This window comes from Sorghum bicolor, chromosome 4 (genome assembly GCF_000003195.3).
Source record: "Sorghum bicolor cultivar BTx623 chromosome 4, Sorghum_bicolor_NCBIv3, whole genome shotgun sequence".
NCBI classification, from domain to species: domain Eukaryota; kingdom Viridiplantae; phylum Streptophyta; class Magnoliopsida; order Poales; family Poaceae; genus Sorghum; species Sorghum bicolor.
Genome location: NC_012873.2, coordinates 56,563,987 through 56,581,101, shown reverse-complemented (window position 1 = coordinate 56,581,101; position 17,115 = coordinate 56,563,987). Strand labels below are relative to the sequence as shown.

Genomic DNA, 17,115 nt, shown 5'->3' with positions numbered 1-17,115 from the left:
GCACTTGATGCAAGCGGGTATCCAATAAATAACTTGAATGTAAATAAAAGTAATTAAAGAACTCAGGAATTATGAATTGAAGAACCTGGAGAACGATGAAGAACGAACCAGTTGCTGCAAAAGTACAATGTTGAGGAAGATCCGACAGATCCGGCTCCTCTTCCTCCGCTCTCATCTTCTCTCTCTCTATTTTCTAGATTACAACTAGAACTAACTAGAACTAGAACTAGAGGAACTAGAACTAGAACTAGAACTAGATGAACTAGAACTAGAACTAGATGAACTAGAGGTAGAACTAGAAGAACTAGAGGATCCTCTCTACTTGGATGAAGAATTGAAACCCTAGCTTTGATTCTGTAGAAGAGGTATGATCTCCAGGGGTCAGGGGGTCTGGTTTTATAGTCCCTTCAAGTGAATATGGGCCGTTGGATCTAACCGACATTGATTGAACGGTTATCCTTGATCCTTTAGGTCAGTGGAGATTGATCCCGAAAGAGAGTCCTGTTTGGACTCTAGGAGGGGGCGGGCGCCCACGTCAACTGGGCGGGCACCCAGTGCCTGGCCCCGTTCGGCCTCCGCTTCCTTCCCGTGGCTTCTAGAGTCTTCTAGATGGTAGAAAATTGCGCGACACGTTAATATCTCTATGTAAACCCGACGTGTGGGCCTTTCTTCCATATTTCCTGATAACCCCCTGCAGAAATAGACAAACACCAAAACTCGTGGAATTCTGTCAGATAAAACTCTAAGTCTAGGTGTTGGTTGCATTTGGATCCTTTTCCATGATTAGTTGATGGTTAAATGTGAACATTAAGGACCATCAACAAAGTGGAAGGCCACTGCGCTCCTCATTTGCTGCTTCTTGCTTTCCCAGACGATGTGGCCTAAGTCCCACGCTGCCTCCCGATCCCTCCTGGCTTTAGCTCTAAAATCCACCATGTACGTCTTGGTCTCCATGCACTCCTTGAACTCCAAGACCATCGGCGTGATGGTCACCTCTACGTGCTTCAGCACCTCGACGGTGACAGCGTACCTCTCGATGCCCTCGGACACCTTTGGTCACCATGCGCGTGAGCGTGAGGATGCCGCCATGGCCACCGAACACCACGACGAACGACGAGTAGTTGAGGTCGGCGGGGCCGTCAGGGAGCGGCGGCCTCGTGCACGTGGCCAAGCCGGGGTTAGTCATGAACACGTGCATATACTCCCTCGTGTAGTTAGAGCGCACATAAAGTCAACGTAGTCCATGGTGCAGGTGTCATACACTAGGTCTGGGTCCATGGCGAGTTCCGGGCGGATGTGCCCAGTGCCCACGGCGAACGGTGCCGTGGCCGTGGTGCCACGCCCTCAGAAGACTACATTGTCGAGGATGTTCCACCCGGTGTTGTCAAGAGTCGCAGCTATCGTGACCAGCGCCGATCGCATCATGGCCAGAGTCCAGCCAGTATGCTTCTTCCTCATGAGCGTCGCAACGCTGGCGACGTGCGGGCAGGACATGGACGTCTTGGATGCCATCATGTAGCTGCCACCTTTCCATGCAGCTAGCACATCCTGCCCTGGCGCGATGAGGTCAGGCTTCAGAAGTTGAGGGGCGATGGGGTTCGACACCCATGACGAGAATGTTGCTACCATGGGTGCACGGTTTTCAGCAATCACCGTGGTGCAGGGGAAGCTAAACGAAGCCACTGGGTATGCACTCAACGCGATGTAGTGCTTGAGCTGCTCACCGGCGCTTAGGCTCAGGACAAGCTTAGGCGGGGAAGACGTATCCACGAGTACGAGACTGTCGCCACCGTTCTCTTGTGACCAGCCGTCGGTGTCAATGAAGACAATACCAGCGTGCCCATCATGACCATCGGAGTTCAGGACCTGACATCGTCCGCTTGACTTTCTCCAGCGAGCAACATTCGCATCCCATGCACACTAGTATCTTCTCGTGAGTCTTCTCGGCCGTCACCCGACGGGTACATAAGCTGAGCAACGGAGGGGTCATGGCGGTGTTGCTTTTTCTAAGATATGTGTTTGCACACTTCTCAAAACGAATCTAATGGGTGGGAGAGTGAGGGCATGTGCCCTTAATGGAAAAAAACCATCTTCAAGACATGTGGTAAAGTTTATTTTGCCCTTGAGGGCATGTGCCCTCACTCTCCCATCTATTGGATTTGCTTTGAGAAGTATGCAAACACACATCTCAAAGGAGTTTCACATTGAGATGTGTGTTTGCACACTTTTCAAAAGCAAATCCAATGGGTGGGAGAGTGAGGGCATATGCCCTCAAGGGCAAAAAAAACAACCTTCGGTACCGTCTCCAAGATTGAGGTACGTCGAGAATAGACGGTCCACCGTGGTGGCACCGACAGTGGTCATCCACGGCGCGACGTTGGTCACCATAGACACATCATCCACGGCGCGACGTTGGTCACCATAGACGCATTGGGTCCGCTGTTGCCTCTCATGAGCACAACGAAAACACCGTTGTGCTCTACACTAAGCGCCCTGATGGCGAGCGAGTTGTTGAAGAACTGGGTTAGGTTGTTGTCACTGAGTGACAGCAAGATGATGTCCACACCGTCCTTCACTGCCGCATCGATTGCCGCAGCAACCGCCATCATCATCCCGGACACCTTGTACATAGCGATCCTCACCTTAGGCGCCACGCCCGGGCGAAGATGTGGACACCAACGTCAGGGACCGTGGACGTGGCGGCTGTCAATGTCACATGCGTGTCGTGCCCGATCTTGTCCCTCTAGGATGTTGCCGTTGTCGCCCATTGAAAGGTCCTAATATGGCTAGAGGGGGGTGAGTAGCCTATTTAAATATAAAAAAACTTTTAAATATGACTTTTTTTTTCTTTCTCATACTGATTTAGGAGTTAGCAAACACTATATTTTAGGAACAAAATATAAAAATCTCTTGGAGCATCAACGGTAAAAGCCTTTTCCTATCCTCTTGGATGATGTACCAAAGCCTGGTTTAGTTTATAAAAAGCTTTCAAGACTCTGGTCACATTGAATCAATCTACACATACATAAAACATTAAATATAAATTCTAACCCGATCAGGAAAGACAAAGAAAAGCTGCGGCGGTTTCGCCAACTGACTTATGAGCCATGTTTTACAGCGACACAACACAACTCTGCCGCAACCAGGGGCCAACACGGAGGCCAAACAAACCAACCACCATTTCTTCTTTCCCTTAAACCCTAGCCAAAAACCCTCCTGCTGCTCCCCGCTCGCCGCCCGCCACCATGTCGATGGCGGTGGCCTCCTCCCTCCGCTCCCTGGCGCGCCGCCGACCCCGCCTGCGCTTGCCCGCTGCGCCGCTCGTCGTCCCCGGCGGCCGCGCGGCATTACTCTCCGGCGCGGCCGAGGAGGCGGCCCCGCTGGCTGCCGCGGAAGCGGCTGCGGCGGCGGCGCCGCCTGTCCCGGGTCGGAAGGTGCTGGAGAGCTTCCGGGAGGAGTTCGAGATCGGGGGGCGCTCCATCGCCTTCGAGACGGGAAAGATGGCGCGCTTCGCCAACGGCTCCGTGGTGATCTCCATGGAAGACACCCATGTCCTCTCAACCGTCGCCGCCGCCAAGTCCTCTGAGCCCGTTCGGGACTTCCTCCCACTAACTGTACGGATAACCCCCTGTATTTTTTCTTTTAATGTGATCGTGATGTGAGTTTTTAGAGAGCGTTGAGTTCTGCAAGGAATGCCCAATTCATGTACCGCAACTTATGAGTCTTGCAATTTGATATGGTTCTATACTGCCGTAATTGACCCCCATTCCATGTTCACATTTTAGCTTTCGATGTTTTATATTGAATTTGGTTCATATTTCACAAGACTGTTTTATATTGCTGATTAATAACTGTTCTTAACTGTGCAAATAGGGGCTCAACTGGCTTTTTTTTTTAAAAAATATTAAAATGAAACTAAAAACTGATGCCAGTTGTCAGTTTGATGTGTATTGAGTTTGAAGTGGTTGCAAAAGCCCCATCTGGTTATGTGGTCAACTAGCTGTGTCCTGTATGGTGTTTTATGTAATTTGTTATTTATTATTATTCTAAATAAGTTATAAAAATACTGAATTTTGGGATGTCATTGTCCAAAAAGAAAATGATCTTTTGTGTTACATTCAAAATGGAAAATTGAAGTTTTGTTTGTCCTTGCATTTTTAATTGAACATTCATTCTGTATCTTGTGAGTACTATTTTTGTATCTCTTTGCCTCAGCTAAGTTTTTCGTTTTTTGGGTGGCTGTAGGTTGATTATCAAGAGAAACAATATGCTCAAGGTGTTATCCCCACAACATATATGCGCAGGGAAGGTGCTCCTAAGGAAAGAGAACTCCTGTGTGGGCGTATAATTGATAGACCAATAAGACCATTGTTTCCTCCTGGCTTTTACCATGAAGTTCAGGTATTCTTCTCAGTACGCGTCAAATTCTCAAAGTTGGCTAAACCATCAGAACTCATCGCTAACATTATATCCTGCTTTTTTAGATCATGGTAAATGTTCTTTCATCAGATGGTAAGCAAGATCCAGATGTAATGGCTGCAAATGCCTCTTCAGCTGCACTAATGCTATCTGATATACCTTGGAATGGGCCGATTGGAGTAATACGTGTAGGGAGAATTGATGGGAATTTCATCTTAAATCCTACAGTGGATGAGGTAAATTGGATCAGTTTACTGACATAGGAATCATTGTGTTCTACCCTGAGTTGTGCACGTATTGTTCCCATGATATTGTACATTTATACTGCTTGTGGACTTGATATTTCTCTACCATTTCATAGCATATCTGAACGTCTCAATTTTTTTGACCATGTATATTCTACACTACTAGAAATTTGTCTGGTTGACTCATATTTTGTGTATGTTGTACGGTGCTTTGCAGCTAGGTTCGAGTGATCTCAATCTTATTTATGCATGTTCACGGGATAAAACGTTAATGATAGATGTACAAGCTCGTGAAATAACTGAGAGGGATCTTCAGGCAGGCATGAAGCTTGCACACTCTGAGGTATTTTCTTTTGTCTTCTGCTTCTTGATATATTGGAAGAGTATTCTCATGTTTTCATTATTATGCTCAGGCAATTAAATGTATCGACCCTCAAATAAGGTTGGCTAAGCGAGCTGGCAAAGAGAAGAAAGAATACAAGATATCACTGATTTCAGATACATCCTATGAGAAAATTAGAACATTCTCAGAAGCACCCATTGAGGAAGTCTTCACTGATTCATCATATGGCAAGGTCAAGAGAAGCCAAAATATTCAGTGTTGATCGTTTCTTTAAACACATATTTGTTTTAGGGCCACCAGCAAATGCCTTTTAACTCTTCAGGGCATGAACTTATGCGGTGTTTTAATTTCAGTTTGAACGGGGGGAAGCTTTAGAAAAAATCACACAAACTGTTAAGGCAAAGCTTGAAGAAGAAAATGATGAGGACAGCTTGAAGTTTCTTCATAAGGCAGTTGACACAGTGAGAAAACAGGTAACCCACATTAATTTCTTCGGCCAAATTTAACATAAAACAAATAGCTTTGAGCATAAAATAAATGCATTGATATAATGTTAGTCTAAATTATTCCATCATGATTTCTGAAGATACTGCTATCCATTAGTTTATGGGAATTTCTGAATATCTGTGCAATTTGTTTATGGTTCTTAATAGACTGAGATCTGCATCTCCCAGCTATACTTGACACAATGACACCACTTGATGCCACTTCATTAATTGCTATAATCTTATTAAATCACCTGTGCTACTCTAATTGACACTGGCTTGGTGTCCGATTGTGCAGGTTATACGTAAAAGAATAATTGAAGAGGGACTTAGAGTAGATGGTAGACAACTTGATGAAGTGAGACCATTGTATTGTGAATCCAACACATATCCAGTATTACATGGCTCTGCCCTGTTTTCACGTGGAGACACACAGGTGTGCCCTATCCCTTGCTCTCTCTCTACAGTGCACAGTACCTATTTGTCTGAATTTGGATGGACTTAACCATATTTTCAATCAAGTTATTGTATATATATACACATGCAAATAACCAGTACTATGGTTGTAGGTTCTTTGTACAGTTACCCTTGGTGCTCCTGGCGATGCTCAGCGGCTGGATTCAATTGTTGGCCCTCCAACAAAGCGTTTCATGCTTCACTATAGTTTTCCACCATTTTCGATAAATGAAGTTGCCAAACGTGGAGGCCTGAATCGGCGAGAAGTTGGACATGGTAGCACCTTTTTTTCCCCATATGCTAAATGAATTGTCCTGAAATCTAGTTAAATGGATGTCTGTATCCTCACCTAGTTTGGTTCATATAGAGGCTTACCAATGTGATGGAATTAGTCTTACAGTGGTACCTGTGATAGTCTATTAGTATTATCCTAGCATATAAAAGCCTGGGAACTATCAAATAGCGGATGAAAGCTTGACAATTTGCTGTTGTTTGGGTATGATAGAGTACTATGATACGCTGAATGTCATTTTCCCCTTCAGTTCTTCTAGATTTAATCCTTTCCTGATTTAGATTTGGATGAAGCAAAATGAAAACCAATATTGCAGCCATTTATTTTATACCATTGTGCAGGCACTCTTGCAGAGAAAGCACTGCTTGCTGTGCTTCCTCCAGAAAGTGATTTTCCATATGCCGTTCGGGTAAATTCAGAAGTCATGGCATCTGATGGTTCAACATCAATGGCATCAGTATGTGGAGGTATACCACAAACCATTTTTCTCTTATAATGGTGCTATTCTTATGAAACTCCCATATTTCAGCTGTAGCTTGGAGATGCTTTTGTGAGAACTATGCTATTTATTTATTTATTTATTGATATTTCTCTATGGTCTACAGTTTTTTGTTTCGTGGAACTTAACTCAAGGTTGGCAGCATGCTTTGATTCTTTCATTTGCAAGACTATGTACTTCACTGTGATAAGAAATAGATTGACTGCCTAGTTTTCTCCTTTTAGCATAATGGAACTTGTTTTTTGCACCACCTTTGTCATTTCTGACATACACGCAGCGACATTATGCTTTATATAAGATAATTTATATAGTTATTATTCATTTCGTATAGGTTCTTGGGTCGATGTGTGAATTTTAATGTAAATTGCCTTTTCATTGTTACTGTGGTATCCTTGAACAGCTAGTAAATTATTATTTTGTGTTCTTTAATGTTCTGCTATTCTAAATGGTGACTCACAGGAAGTATGGCCTTAATGGATGCTGGGATACCTGTAAGAGAACATGTTGCTGGTGTTTCAGTGGGTCTTGTAAGTCAGGTGGACCCAGCTACTGGAGATATTTCTAATTATCGCATATTAACGGATATTCTGGTGAGTGTTTTGCTGCACTTCATTCAAAATCATTTCAGTCAATTGTAAATATTGATCCCTTAAGTGAACATGATAATCAATATTTTTCAGGGCCTTGAGGATCACTTGGGTGACATGGACTTCAAAATTGCAGGGACAAGGAAAGGTATTACTGCTATTCAGCTGGATATAAAACCTGCCGGAATACCATTGGACATAATATGTGAAAGTTTAGAGCCTGCACGTAAGGCTCGAAATCAAATCCTTGACCGCATGGACCAGGAAATAAGTACTGCACGTGCTATTAACGATGGAAGTTCCCCTCGATTAGGTTTGTTGATGTACTTGCTTTGTTGTCTTTGTTTCTAGCATGATATGATTAAGATCTGAACTGACCCTCCATTTGCAGCTACACTGAGCTTCAGCAGTGATTCTCTTAGGAAACTGCTTTTCCACAGGAAAAAAATTGAGCAAGAAACAGGTATCAAGCTATCTACATACCTGCCTTTTGTTCATGGTCTTTCTTTGTCCTCTGGTTTAGGAGCAACTAATTTCATTTGACAAGATATTTATTGATAGTTTGGTCATTACTTGTTGTACCGGAAATCATGCTAATGAGTGATGAACTAGAGGTGTTTCAGTTTAGAGAAGTGTTTTCGTGAATCTAAAAGCAAATTTGTGAGTATAAATATATATTTCAATAGTTCAGATAGATGAAGGGAGAAAGCCAGTGGATATCTTTGATGACAATAGCATTAGGTGATTACACGGTTATGTACGTTAATAGGATTTCATATGCACTGGAAAACATCTTGGTTCTCATGTGGGTTATGGGTTTGCATTTCTGTGAAAATCACTGAGAATATTAACATGGTTCATCACTAGTTTCCTTTGGTTTTTTTTGAGGGTTTGTACAGTAGTGGGAAGCCCTACTATGGTAAAAAAAATATGAATATATAAAAGGGTAGGCAAAGCCATTCAAAAAAACCATCAAGGGATACTAGGAAACTCAACAACAGGCTGTTTAGCCAAAGGAATAGGCTGAGTCTGTGAAAATGTAGTTTCCTTTTAGTTGACTTGTATATTTAAATGGCTGAGTATTTTCATATAATTATGCTGGGTTATATTTTGTTCAGCTACTGGGAACTGGGTGTTGTAGTTAATCTCTCTCTTCCATTTTCTTAGGTGCACGAGTATCAGTCAGTGATGGTACAGTCACTATTGTTGCTAAAACTCAAGAAATTATGGATAAAGCTATTGAGAAGGTACAAGTGCCTATGACACCTATTCATGAGAGCCTCAATAGTAATTGCTTAATGTACATATGATGTCAGTTTGTGCTGGTTAGAATGTCAAAAGTGCAGTGCTTCGGAGGAAAGAATAATCTTCATTTAACGAATTCTGAACTTTTCTTCGCTGTAGGTTGAGTTCCTCGTGGGACGTGAAATTGAAGTTGGTCGTACATACAAAGGAATTGTTTCCTCAATCAAGGAGTATGGTGCTTTTGTGGAGTTCAATGGTGGACAGCAAGGCTTACTTCACATTTCAGAGTTGTCACATGAACCGGTATTTCTCTTGAAATTCTGTAATAGAGGGATTGAGGTTGAATAGGGCTATGTTCTAGTCACTAGGATTGTTCCGAATGATATCTGGAAATAGATTGTCAGTACTATCTTCCAGTACATTTAAGTCTACATTTGTTGGTTTCTTGTTAAAGGCAGTTGAATATTTATTCGCAAATAGTTTAAAGTTCCCTTTGTAGAGCTACAGGCTGAATTTTTGTTGACTTGCATTATATTGAGTGAGAGTCCGTTTTATCAACCCCATTATAACTTATTATATTGAATACTAACATACCAGCTTTTCACCAGTTTTTAATTATTGTTTCTATTTTCTTTGTGCAGGTAGCGAAAGTCTCAGATGTTGTAACTGTTGGCCAATCTCTCTCTCTCAGATGTATTGGACAGGATGTGCGGGGTAACATTAAACTTTCACTTAAAGCAACTTTACCCCAACCACGTAGCAAGAAGGATTTGAAAACTAAGGATCCTTTGCCAAGTGAAGTTAGCGGTTGGACTGCTGTAGAGAACATGATTAGTGTGGATGTTGATGCTGAGGCATCCAGTACCGAACATGAAAATGGCACAACTGAGGAGGCACCTGCGTTTTCGACTCCTTCAGTTATAATTCGAAGTGCTGCTGATTGTGATGCTCAAGATGATGCAAATGGTCCTAAGAAGCGGGCGAAGGCTGCAAAGTCATCTCCTAGACCATATAAACCAGCCAGCGAAGGTCATGAGGTTAGGAAAGCTACTGCTAAGAAATCCACAAGTGCTACTACAAAGAAAACTAAGAAAATAAAGATTGAGGAATCTGGGAGTAATGGACTGCAAACCAGTGGTTCTGATGTTCCAGAAAAGACTGCTGACAACACTTTGGACCTGAATCAGAGTCCCACGAACTTCCAGTCTGGGGCAATGAAGTTAGGTGATGTAGTTACGGCAAAGGTCTACCAGATTCGAGCCTTTGGACTAGTACTTGAGTTGAGTGATGGTGCGCGTGGAATGCATAAATTTGAGGTAATTTCGTACAAACTCTTGAGGAAAAAAAAAGCTGCCCTTTTTGTTCATACTGCTATTAGCAACACAGTTTTTATCCCTGTACTCCACCCTTTCAATGGCCACACTATATTAGTAGATTCTTAATCCTTGCATCCTTTCCATCAATACTCTCAATGAACATTGGTAACTGAAGTTCTGGAGCATCTTTGCAGGCAAATGGCCAAAAGGAATTCGAAGTTGGACAGGAACTACTAGTGAAATGCTCTAGTTTCAACGCTAAGGGGATTCCGGTATTCTCATTGCTGGACTAGTAGTGCCACCATTTTGGGAAGCGGATAAGGGCATTCTGCCGGAGGATTTACGGTGTTAGAGACACCTGTAAATGTGTAACAGGCTAGCAGCTAATCAATCAGCTTGAGCAACACAAGGCTAGCAAAGTTTTGTTCTTCTGCCGTGGTTGAGCATTTTTCCGAAACATGCAACCATGAATAGAGGTAAAATTAGGTCCATGACATGTAAGTGTGAGCGCACGGGACCGAGTACGAACCATCCGAACCTGCTGCAGCAATTGTATATTATTAGGATCACGTTACTAAGGGGGTGTTTGGGATGGTGTTTGGGACTGCACTGCTCTACGTTTTTTTTAGCTCTAAACGGTTTCAGCTCCACGTACTCAGTTCGAGAAAAAATGGTGGAGTCTAAGGAGGTACTCTACAAATTTCAGTTTTTTGTGGAGCTGCTCCACAGTGGAGTTTGTGGAGCAGTCCTAAACACCCCTTAATATTGGAAATAATGGACGATGCATATCATTCTTTGGCCTTGTTTAGTTCCTAAATAATTTTACAAAAAGTTTTAGATTCTCTGTCACATCAAATCTTGCGGTGCATGTATATAGATAAAAATAATAACTAATTGCACAGTTTTTCTGTAATTTGCGAGATGGATCTTTTGAATCTAATTAGACCATAATTTAATAATATTTATCAAATATAAACGAAAGTATTACCGTGTCTATTTTGCAAAAAATTTTGAAACTAAACAAGGCCGCACTAAGCAGTGCCCCCCTACTCAGTCACAGCCTGAGGAATCCAGTTCCAGTTTGTGGTTTCTTTACCTAAGAATGTTCGGCTGTACCTTCTTTATTTTTCTTTCGATGATCATATGATTCCATCACAGGTACGCGTTGAGCCTTGACACAACTGCAGGCTTTTAGCAGGGGCTGTTCACAAATTTGATTGCGATATTTTTTAAAAAGTTTTGAAAAGTTAGCAGGAGCACTGCTACATTTAAGGAGAAGTGCAGAATGCGGGCTCAGATTACATTTTGCAGCATTACGTAGGGGAACTTTTAAAACTCAATGAAACTGGATTCGGCTAGACTATCCATGGCTTGCCGACTGGATTCGGCTAGACTATCCATAGTTTGCTAGCCAGGGATGTTTAGTTTCCAAAAAAATGTAAAAATTTTCAAGGTTTTTCGTCGAATCTTGCAGCATATACATAGAACATTAAATATAGATAGAAAAAAAATTAACTAAATATCAATAGGTGCTGTAGTTTATGAGACGAATCTCTTGAGCCTAGTTAATTCATAATTAGACATGTCAAATACTCCCTCAATCCCAAATTGTAAGTCATTCCAAGAATTTTAAAGAGTCATTGCATCTCAAATTTAACCAAATTTATATAGTAGGATAATACCATTTTTTTATATTAACTAAATATCAATAGGTGCTTTATTAATTATATTTTCATAGTATATCTGTTTGATGCCATAATTTTTTTATAATTTTGATCAAATTTGAGATGCTTTGACTCTTCAAGATTTTTGAAATAAGTTACAATTTAAAATGGAGTACAAACAAAAATGCTACCGTAGTCATTTTTGCAAAAATTTTGGAAACTAAACAGCCCCCCATCAGGTCCACACCCAGCACATTTGCATATATTATGTCGATTATGTGAGACATTCTTTGGATGGTCCATTGCGACGGCGATATGTGCGGCTATGGGCATAATAGAAGGAAGAAAACGAAAGAAAGTGTGAGAATGAACAGAAGATGACGATAATAACAGGCGAGTGGACACGGATGCTTCTTCACCGTATCACTGCACGGCCGCGCAAAAATGTGCAGCGCCACAAATGCAGCATTCCCCATGCCCGTGCGGTTTAATTGTAGCAGAGGATGGCTAGCCTATAGGACACAGCGATGCCGATGAGGCGGAGGAGCACGAGGTCCGTCGCCCCTTCGCCGACCACCTCTCCGTCGCCGTCTGGCCGCCGAGAACCGCAGCCCCCGTCCCGGCTTCTTCCCCAGTGGAAGTTTTCCCAGGTCCTCGGCGAACTGCCGCCCGCCGCCGCCGACGCCCACCGCGACGGCGCTCCCCGTCCCCAGGATGACGACGGTATCTACCGATCAATGTCTGCATACTCAAACATCAGAGCTAGCCGTAGGCCGCCCCATGTTTGTTTGTTGTTGGGACTGATCGGTGCTTTCGCGCGCGCGTGCTTCAGCGGACGAAATTTCGGCCATCGAGTTCGACGGCCGCGGCGAGTACCTGGCCGCCGGTGACAACGCCGGGCGCGTCATCCTCTTCCGGAGGACCGACGACGGCGACGGCGTACGCGTCCCTGCTTAATTTCCCGGTGCTAATTCGTGCTTGTTGCGGCCACGGGGTGACTGACTGACGCGGGGTTTCTCTGTACTTCGTCTGCAGGCGCTGCTGCGGTCTCGTGCCGAGCTTGAGCGCGCGGATCGTGCCGGCGGAGCACCGCCGCCGCCGAGGTACAGCTACGCGACGGAGTTCCAGAGCCACGTGCCGGAGGTGAGCCTGCCACCGATCGGGCTGTTGTTTTTAGTTTCAGACGAGACGACCAGCAGGGTGACCAGCAGCTAAGCTAGTGCACGCATTCTCTGCTGTTGCTGACCTTGATTCCATGGCGGAGTGCCGGTGCAGTTTGACGTGATGCACAGCTTGGAGATCAGCGAGAAGATCAAGAGGGTGAGGTGGTGCGCGCGGCCCAACAGCTCCCTGCTCATGCTCGCCGCCAATGACCGTACGGTCAAGCTCTGGAAGGTACTCCTACCGAACCACTGTAACAGATGATCCGTGTCCACGCGAAATGGATCGAGTATAACGGATCCTGTAGCTCCGGGACAGGTCTCCGAACACAAGAAGGCGCCGAAGAAAGGGAGCGATCGGCCGCAGCGCTGGGGCACCACGGCGGCGTTGTCTCTGCAAGAACCGTATTATTCTGAATCTGAATGGGCAGCCATGGAGCCGAGGGGTTCGTCTGGAGACCCTGCAGACGAACGTCCTGAAAAGGTTTTTAGTACTCTCTTCAGGCTGCAGCTAGCATTGCTGAGTTGCAATGTTCGATCTGCCGAGCTCAGTTAATTTGATCGATGTGATTTTGTGAACAGGTAGGCGATGTCGGAGATGGGTACTCTGCGAAATGCCGGAGAGTCTTCGGCCGGGCTCACGAGTTCAACATCCACTCTGTCTCGAATAACTGGTTGGCTGACTTTATTTAAATGAATTGCTGGTTCATCCTGCCTGAACCCTACTGATTCTATTCTTGGCAAAGCGATGGAGGTCAATGCTTGTTCATGTACAGCGACGGCGAGACGTTCGTGTCCGCGGACGACGTGAGGATCAACCTGTGGCACCTGGAGGTGACGAGCCAGTGCTTCAACATCGTGGACATGAGGCCCGCGGACATGGAGGATCTCGTAGGTGATTTCGTCATTTTATTATTTTTTTTTTCCTTACCACCCAAGTGTATTGTACTAGCGTATATGTCCAGTTCGTGAACGGCAACCGTAGCAAGCGCTGGCACTGACATCTGAGTGTGACGAAGCAGAGGTGATCACCACGGCGGAGTTCCACCCGTCGTCCTGCAGCCTGTTGGCCTACGGCAGCTCCAGCGGCCTCGTCCGGCTGGTCGACCTGCGGCGATCGGCGCTGTGCGACCAGAGCGTGAGAATGTGAGTGACTTCTGCAGCCCCCTCCATCTCAACTCTCCACGCGTATTCTGCGCGGTTAGCTTCTGCTATTTCTGCTATTGTGCCTTTTGTTTTCCCCCTGAAACTGTCGCTTACTGAACAGATTCCAGGACCGCGAGAACCGCCCTCAGCCCAGCACATTTTTTACTGAGATAATATCTTGCATCACCGATCTAAAGTTCACAGGCGACGGACAATACCTTCTAACTCGCGACTACATGAACCTCAAAGTGCTATAAACTCCATTTGTGCCAAGTACCAACTGTGCAGCTAGCTGTTGTCAGCAAGCAGCGATGCAACAATGCCTCACCCTGAAGCCTCACTGTTTTGCAGCTCTGGGACCTGCGCGTGGAAACCTCACCCGTCGCAACATACAAAGTGCACGAGTTCCTTCGCCCAAAGGTATGTTTACAATTTACTCTCCAGTTCGTGGATCAAAACTCTTATCAGAATTTCAGAACCTTCTTTTGGTAGAGTATCAAAGAAAAGATGGTAATTTCAGAAATGTTGCTTGTGTGCTGGCGTTGCAGCTGTCGGAGCTGTACACCGACGACTACATTTTCGACAGGTTCAGCTGCTGCGCAAGCAAGGATGGCGCCTACTTCGCTACTGGATCTTACAGGTTTCTACTACTGAAACGCAAGTGTAGTCTATAGTGATCTCGCCATCTTGGACACTCGAACACCTTTTTCCTTATGGTTCTTATGATAAGCAGCAATACCTTCAAAGTTTTCTCCCGTGCTGCTGCGCAGACAAGCGGCACTACGTTGGAAGCTAGCACCAACCCTTACAGGTACATTGCGTCAAAGATTACTGCTTCTTTTTTCCTTCTCATTTTGAGAGAACATAGCGTGCTGTTCATCTGAACAAGATCAAACTCCAAACTTTTTTATGCCATGCCGGGTTTTTATATGGCTATGGTTTGTTGACAAATAAGTAAATAACATCAAACTCCAAAGGTCCAAAGTTCATTACTTAATACAGTTCTGGCGCCTACTGAACCTTGCACTTTGGCCGCAGGATACAATTACAGGCTCCTACAAAGCTTCCAGCGCTGCTCAGCAATTTCCCTCTTGGAGTTAATAGAAAAGGTCAGGGAAGATCTATTTGCTTGCCAAGTTTTTCATGTGTGCTTTGAGGCTTCGAGCTATGTCTCCAAGAGGTTATCACTGAAGCTCATCATAATGTGCTCTGGAAAATCTCTTGTCGCGCAGGTCATGATGGTCCGAGGTCCGACGGCAAGGAGGAAGTTTCATGCAACATGGCATCAAAGGTGAAGCATCTAGCATGGCACCCGGCAGAAAACATCATAGTTTGTGCAGCCAATAACAACTTGTACATGTACCATACATAAGCATACTCCAGTTATGTGTACAGACCACAGAACAGCATTCAAAACTAAACTGATGCCAGAAAAGAATATGCTTTTCCATGTTACACTGCATGTTATGGGCAGGATATTGAACTGACCGTACACTGCTCAGGATCTTCAGCAGATCATAGAAAGGAAAAGATACTCACTCTTGTAACCTCCTTGACTGTCCTTTCTGCTCCTCAAGATATCCTTGCAATATTCCTGAATATCGAACTATCGAAGGATTGACCTGCAACTCGGACTTGCTTTATGCATTGAACAGACTGGAAGCACGGAAGGGGAATGACTGAAAGTACTGTTCGCTGATTTGTTATGAGAGAAAAACACTGTTCAATGATTGACAGATTCGACAGATAAGCTCAAGCAAACTGGTTTTCAGCTGGAGTTCCAGTTTTGAAAGGATTTCCCAAGTTCCTGTTACAGTAATAGTCGGTTTCCCAAGTCTGTTTCCAGTTCCCTCTATGTGTATATCAATTTTGGGTGGTAATGATGACATCGATTCTTTGATATGATTCCCAAATGGATAATCGCGTCCTGTGGCAGATCCTATCTTTCTCGAATCAGCAGTTGCGAAGGTCTCAAAGCTATGAATTCCAGCAGTCTTCAGAGCCTGAGGTGGCAAGTGACTCAAGAATTAATTATGCTGGCTGCAGATACAGCAGTGGCTACATAACAATAAACAATCACAAAATTAATAACCTTTGCTGTTACAATTCCAATCCCAGGCAGTTGTTTCAGCAGAAATGGACTGCTCTTCCCAGCTTTTGATGTAGACTATTTGCAAGGATCATAGAATTTATGGCAGATCTGTAGTTCTTTTTGTATATAAAATATTCTCGCATGCATTTGGCAATCCTACATCCATTTGAGCATATTGAATTTGTTTCCTGCATGGGAGTCCACTATAGTCAACATAGTAGGGGAGAAAATCAAGGGGTGTTTGCAACTAGACAAGCAAACGATCTGATTGAGGGATAAATCATGGATTAGGGGGTCTCCAGTTAAGCAGTCATTTGCTAGCAAGAATATTATCTCCTCTGGTCTGAACACGCTTCTTCCTTTTTCCATTCTCCGTGACAATATGAAATAGGAGTCTACCATCTTTGTCAGCGTTTATGTCATTTAGAATCTTCTTATCCTTTCGGCGCAGTTGGATCCCTTGATACACCAAAAAATAAAAATAAAATAAAATGCTTGACACTTAGTAATCAATTCAAAATATGCACAGCTGCCTACAAGTTATCTCTGCAGAGTGGCAGATGACATGCAATATATCTTCCAAACTGCAACAGGCTGAAGCTTTTGACAAGAAGATAAGCTTCATTGTATCAAGCTCAATTTTACCATCACCCTCCCGGTTCTGAGAATGGACAATTAGATCTTACAGGAGTCCTTTTGAAGGACATATGCAAAACAAACACATGAGAGTGAAGCGACTGATTAGAATACTACCATCTTAGTAGGAAAATGGAATACATGAGCAGATGGATTGAAAATAGTAGAATAGTTATCACATATGGTTTGGCTCCAAGTACCGTACCTGCAAGCCAAACCCTCGGAGTTGGGAGGACAAAGAGATAATATGTATTTGTGTTATTACCGAAATGATCTAAAGGAATCGACACAGTAATATTTCCTACGATGAATGTTCACTGTAATATCTTAGCAGTCGACCGACCCTATGCAACGTCATTTCTCTACTATTGCTTCTTTGCTATAATATCGAGCTAAACCCATGATACAAACCTGACATATTTTTAGACTCACATGCTTTTACTCTTAGGCTGATATTTGTTTTGGTGAAACTGTAGGGGAATCCTGTACCGCAGCAGCGCGTCTGTAGGCTGAATTCTGATATACTATAG

The 17,115-nt window shown here is 44.0% G+C and overlaps 3 protein-coding genes across 5 annotated transcripts; 2 read left to right on the top strand and 1 right to left on the bottom strand.

Moving 5' to 3' along the window:
• LOC8059689 (subtilisin-like protease SBT1.1) lies at positions 1,345-2,630 on the bottom strand. The gene is made up of 2 exons (XM_002452411.2): positions 2,421-2,630; positions 1,345-1,866 (listed from the first exon to the last, which is right to left on the bottom strand). The coding sequence occupies exons 1-2, from the start codon at positions 2,628-2,630 to the stop codon at positions 1,345-1,347; spliced, it is 732 nt and encodes a 243-aa protein (XP_002452456.2).
• On the top strand, positions 3,132-10,678 carry LOC8059688 (polyribonucleotide nucleotidyltransferase 2, mitochondrial). Its single transcript, XM_002454133.2, has 16 exons — positions 3,132-3,614; positions 4,246-4,401; positions 4,485-4,655; positions 4,882-5,007; positions 5,078-5,239; positions 5,361-5,480; positions 5,791-5,928; positions 6,062-6,224; positions 6,582-6,707; positions 7,199-7,329; positions 7,420-7,639; positions 7,718-7,789; positions 8,494-8,573; positions 8,731-8,874; positions 9,213-9,887; positions 10,082-10,678. The coding sequence occupies exons 1-16, from the start codon at positions 3,246-3,248 to the stop codon at positions 10,178-10,180; spliced, it is 2,952 nt and encodes a 983-aa protein (XP_002454178.1). The 5' UTR covers positions 3,132-3,245; the 3' UTR covers positions 10,181-10,678.
• LOC8072473 (serine/threonine protein phosphatase 2A 55 kDa regulatory subunit B beta isoform) lies at positions 11,962-16,074 on the top strand. 3 transcript variants are annotated; one of them, XM_021460444.1, is made up of 14 exons: positions 11,962-12,274; positions 12,384-12,490; positions 12,587-12,694; positions 12,827-12,946; positions 13,031-13,195; positions 13,294-13,385; positions 13,458-13,606; positions 13,734-13,857; positions 13,979-14,105; positions 14,209-14,277; positions 14,406-14,497; positions 14,591-14,668; positions 14,896-14,966; positions 15,090-16,074. In XM_021460444.1, exons 1-14 carry the CDS (start codon positions 12,079-12,081, stop codon positions 15,227-15,229), a joined length of 1,638 nt encoding a protein of 545 aa, XP_021316119.1. In that variant the 5' UTR covers positions 11,962-12,078; the 3' UTR covers positions 15,230-16,074. The 3 variants fall into 3 exon arrangements, with proteins under 3 accessions (XP_021316119.1, XP_021316120.1, XP_021316121.1); XM_021460445.1 differs by having other exon boundaries at positions 11,963-12,274; positions 13,488-13,606; XM_021460446.1 differs by having other exon boundaries at positions 12,162-12,290.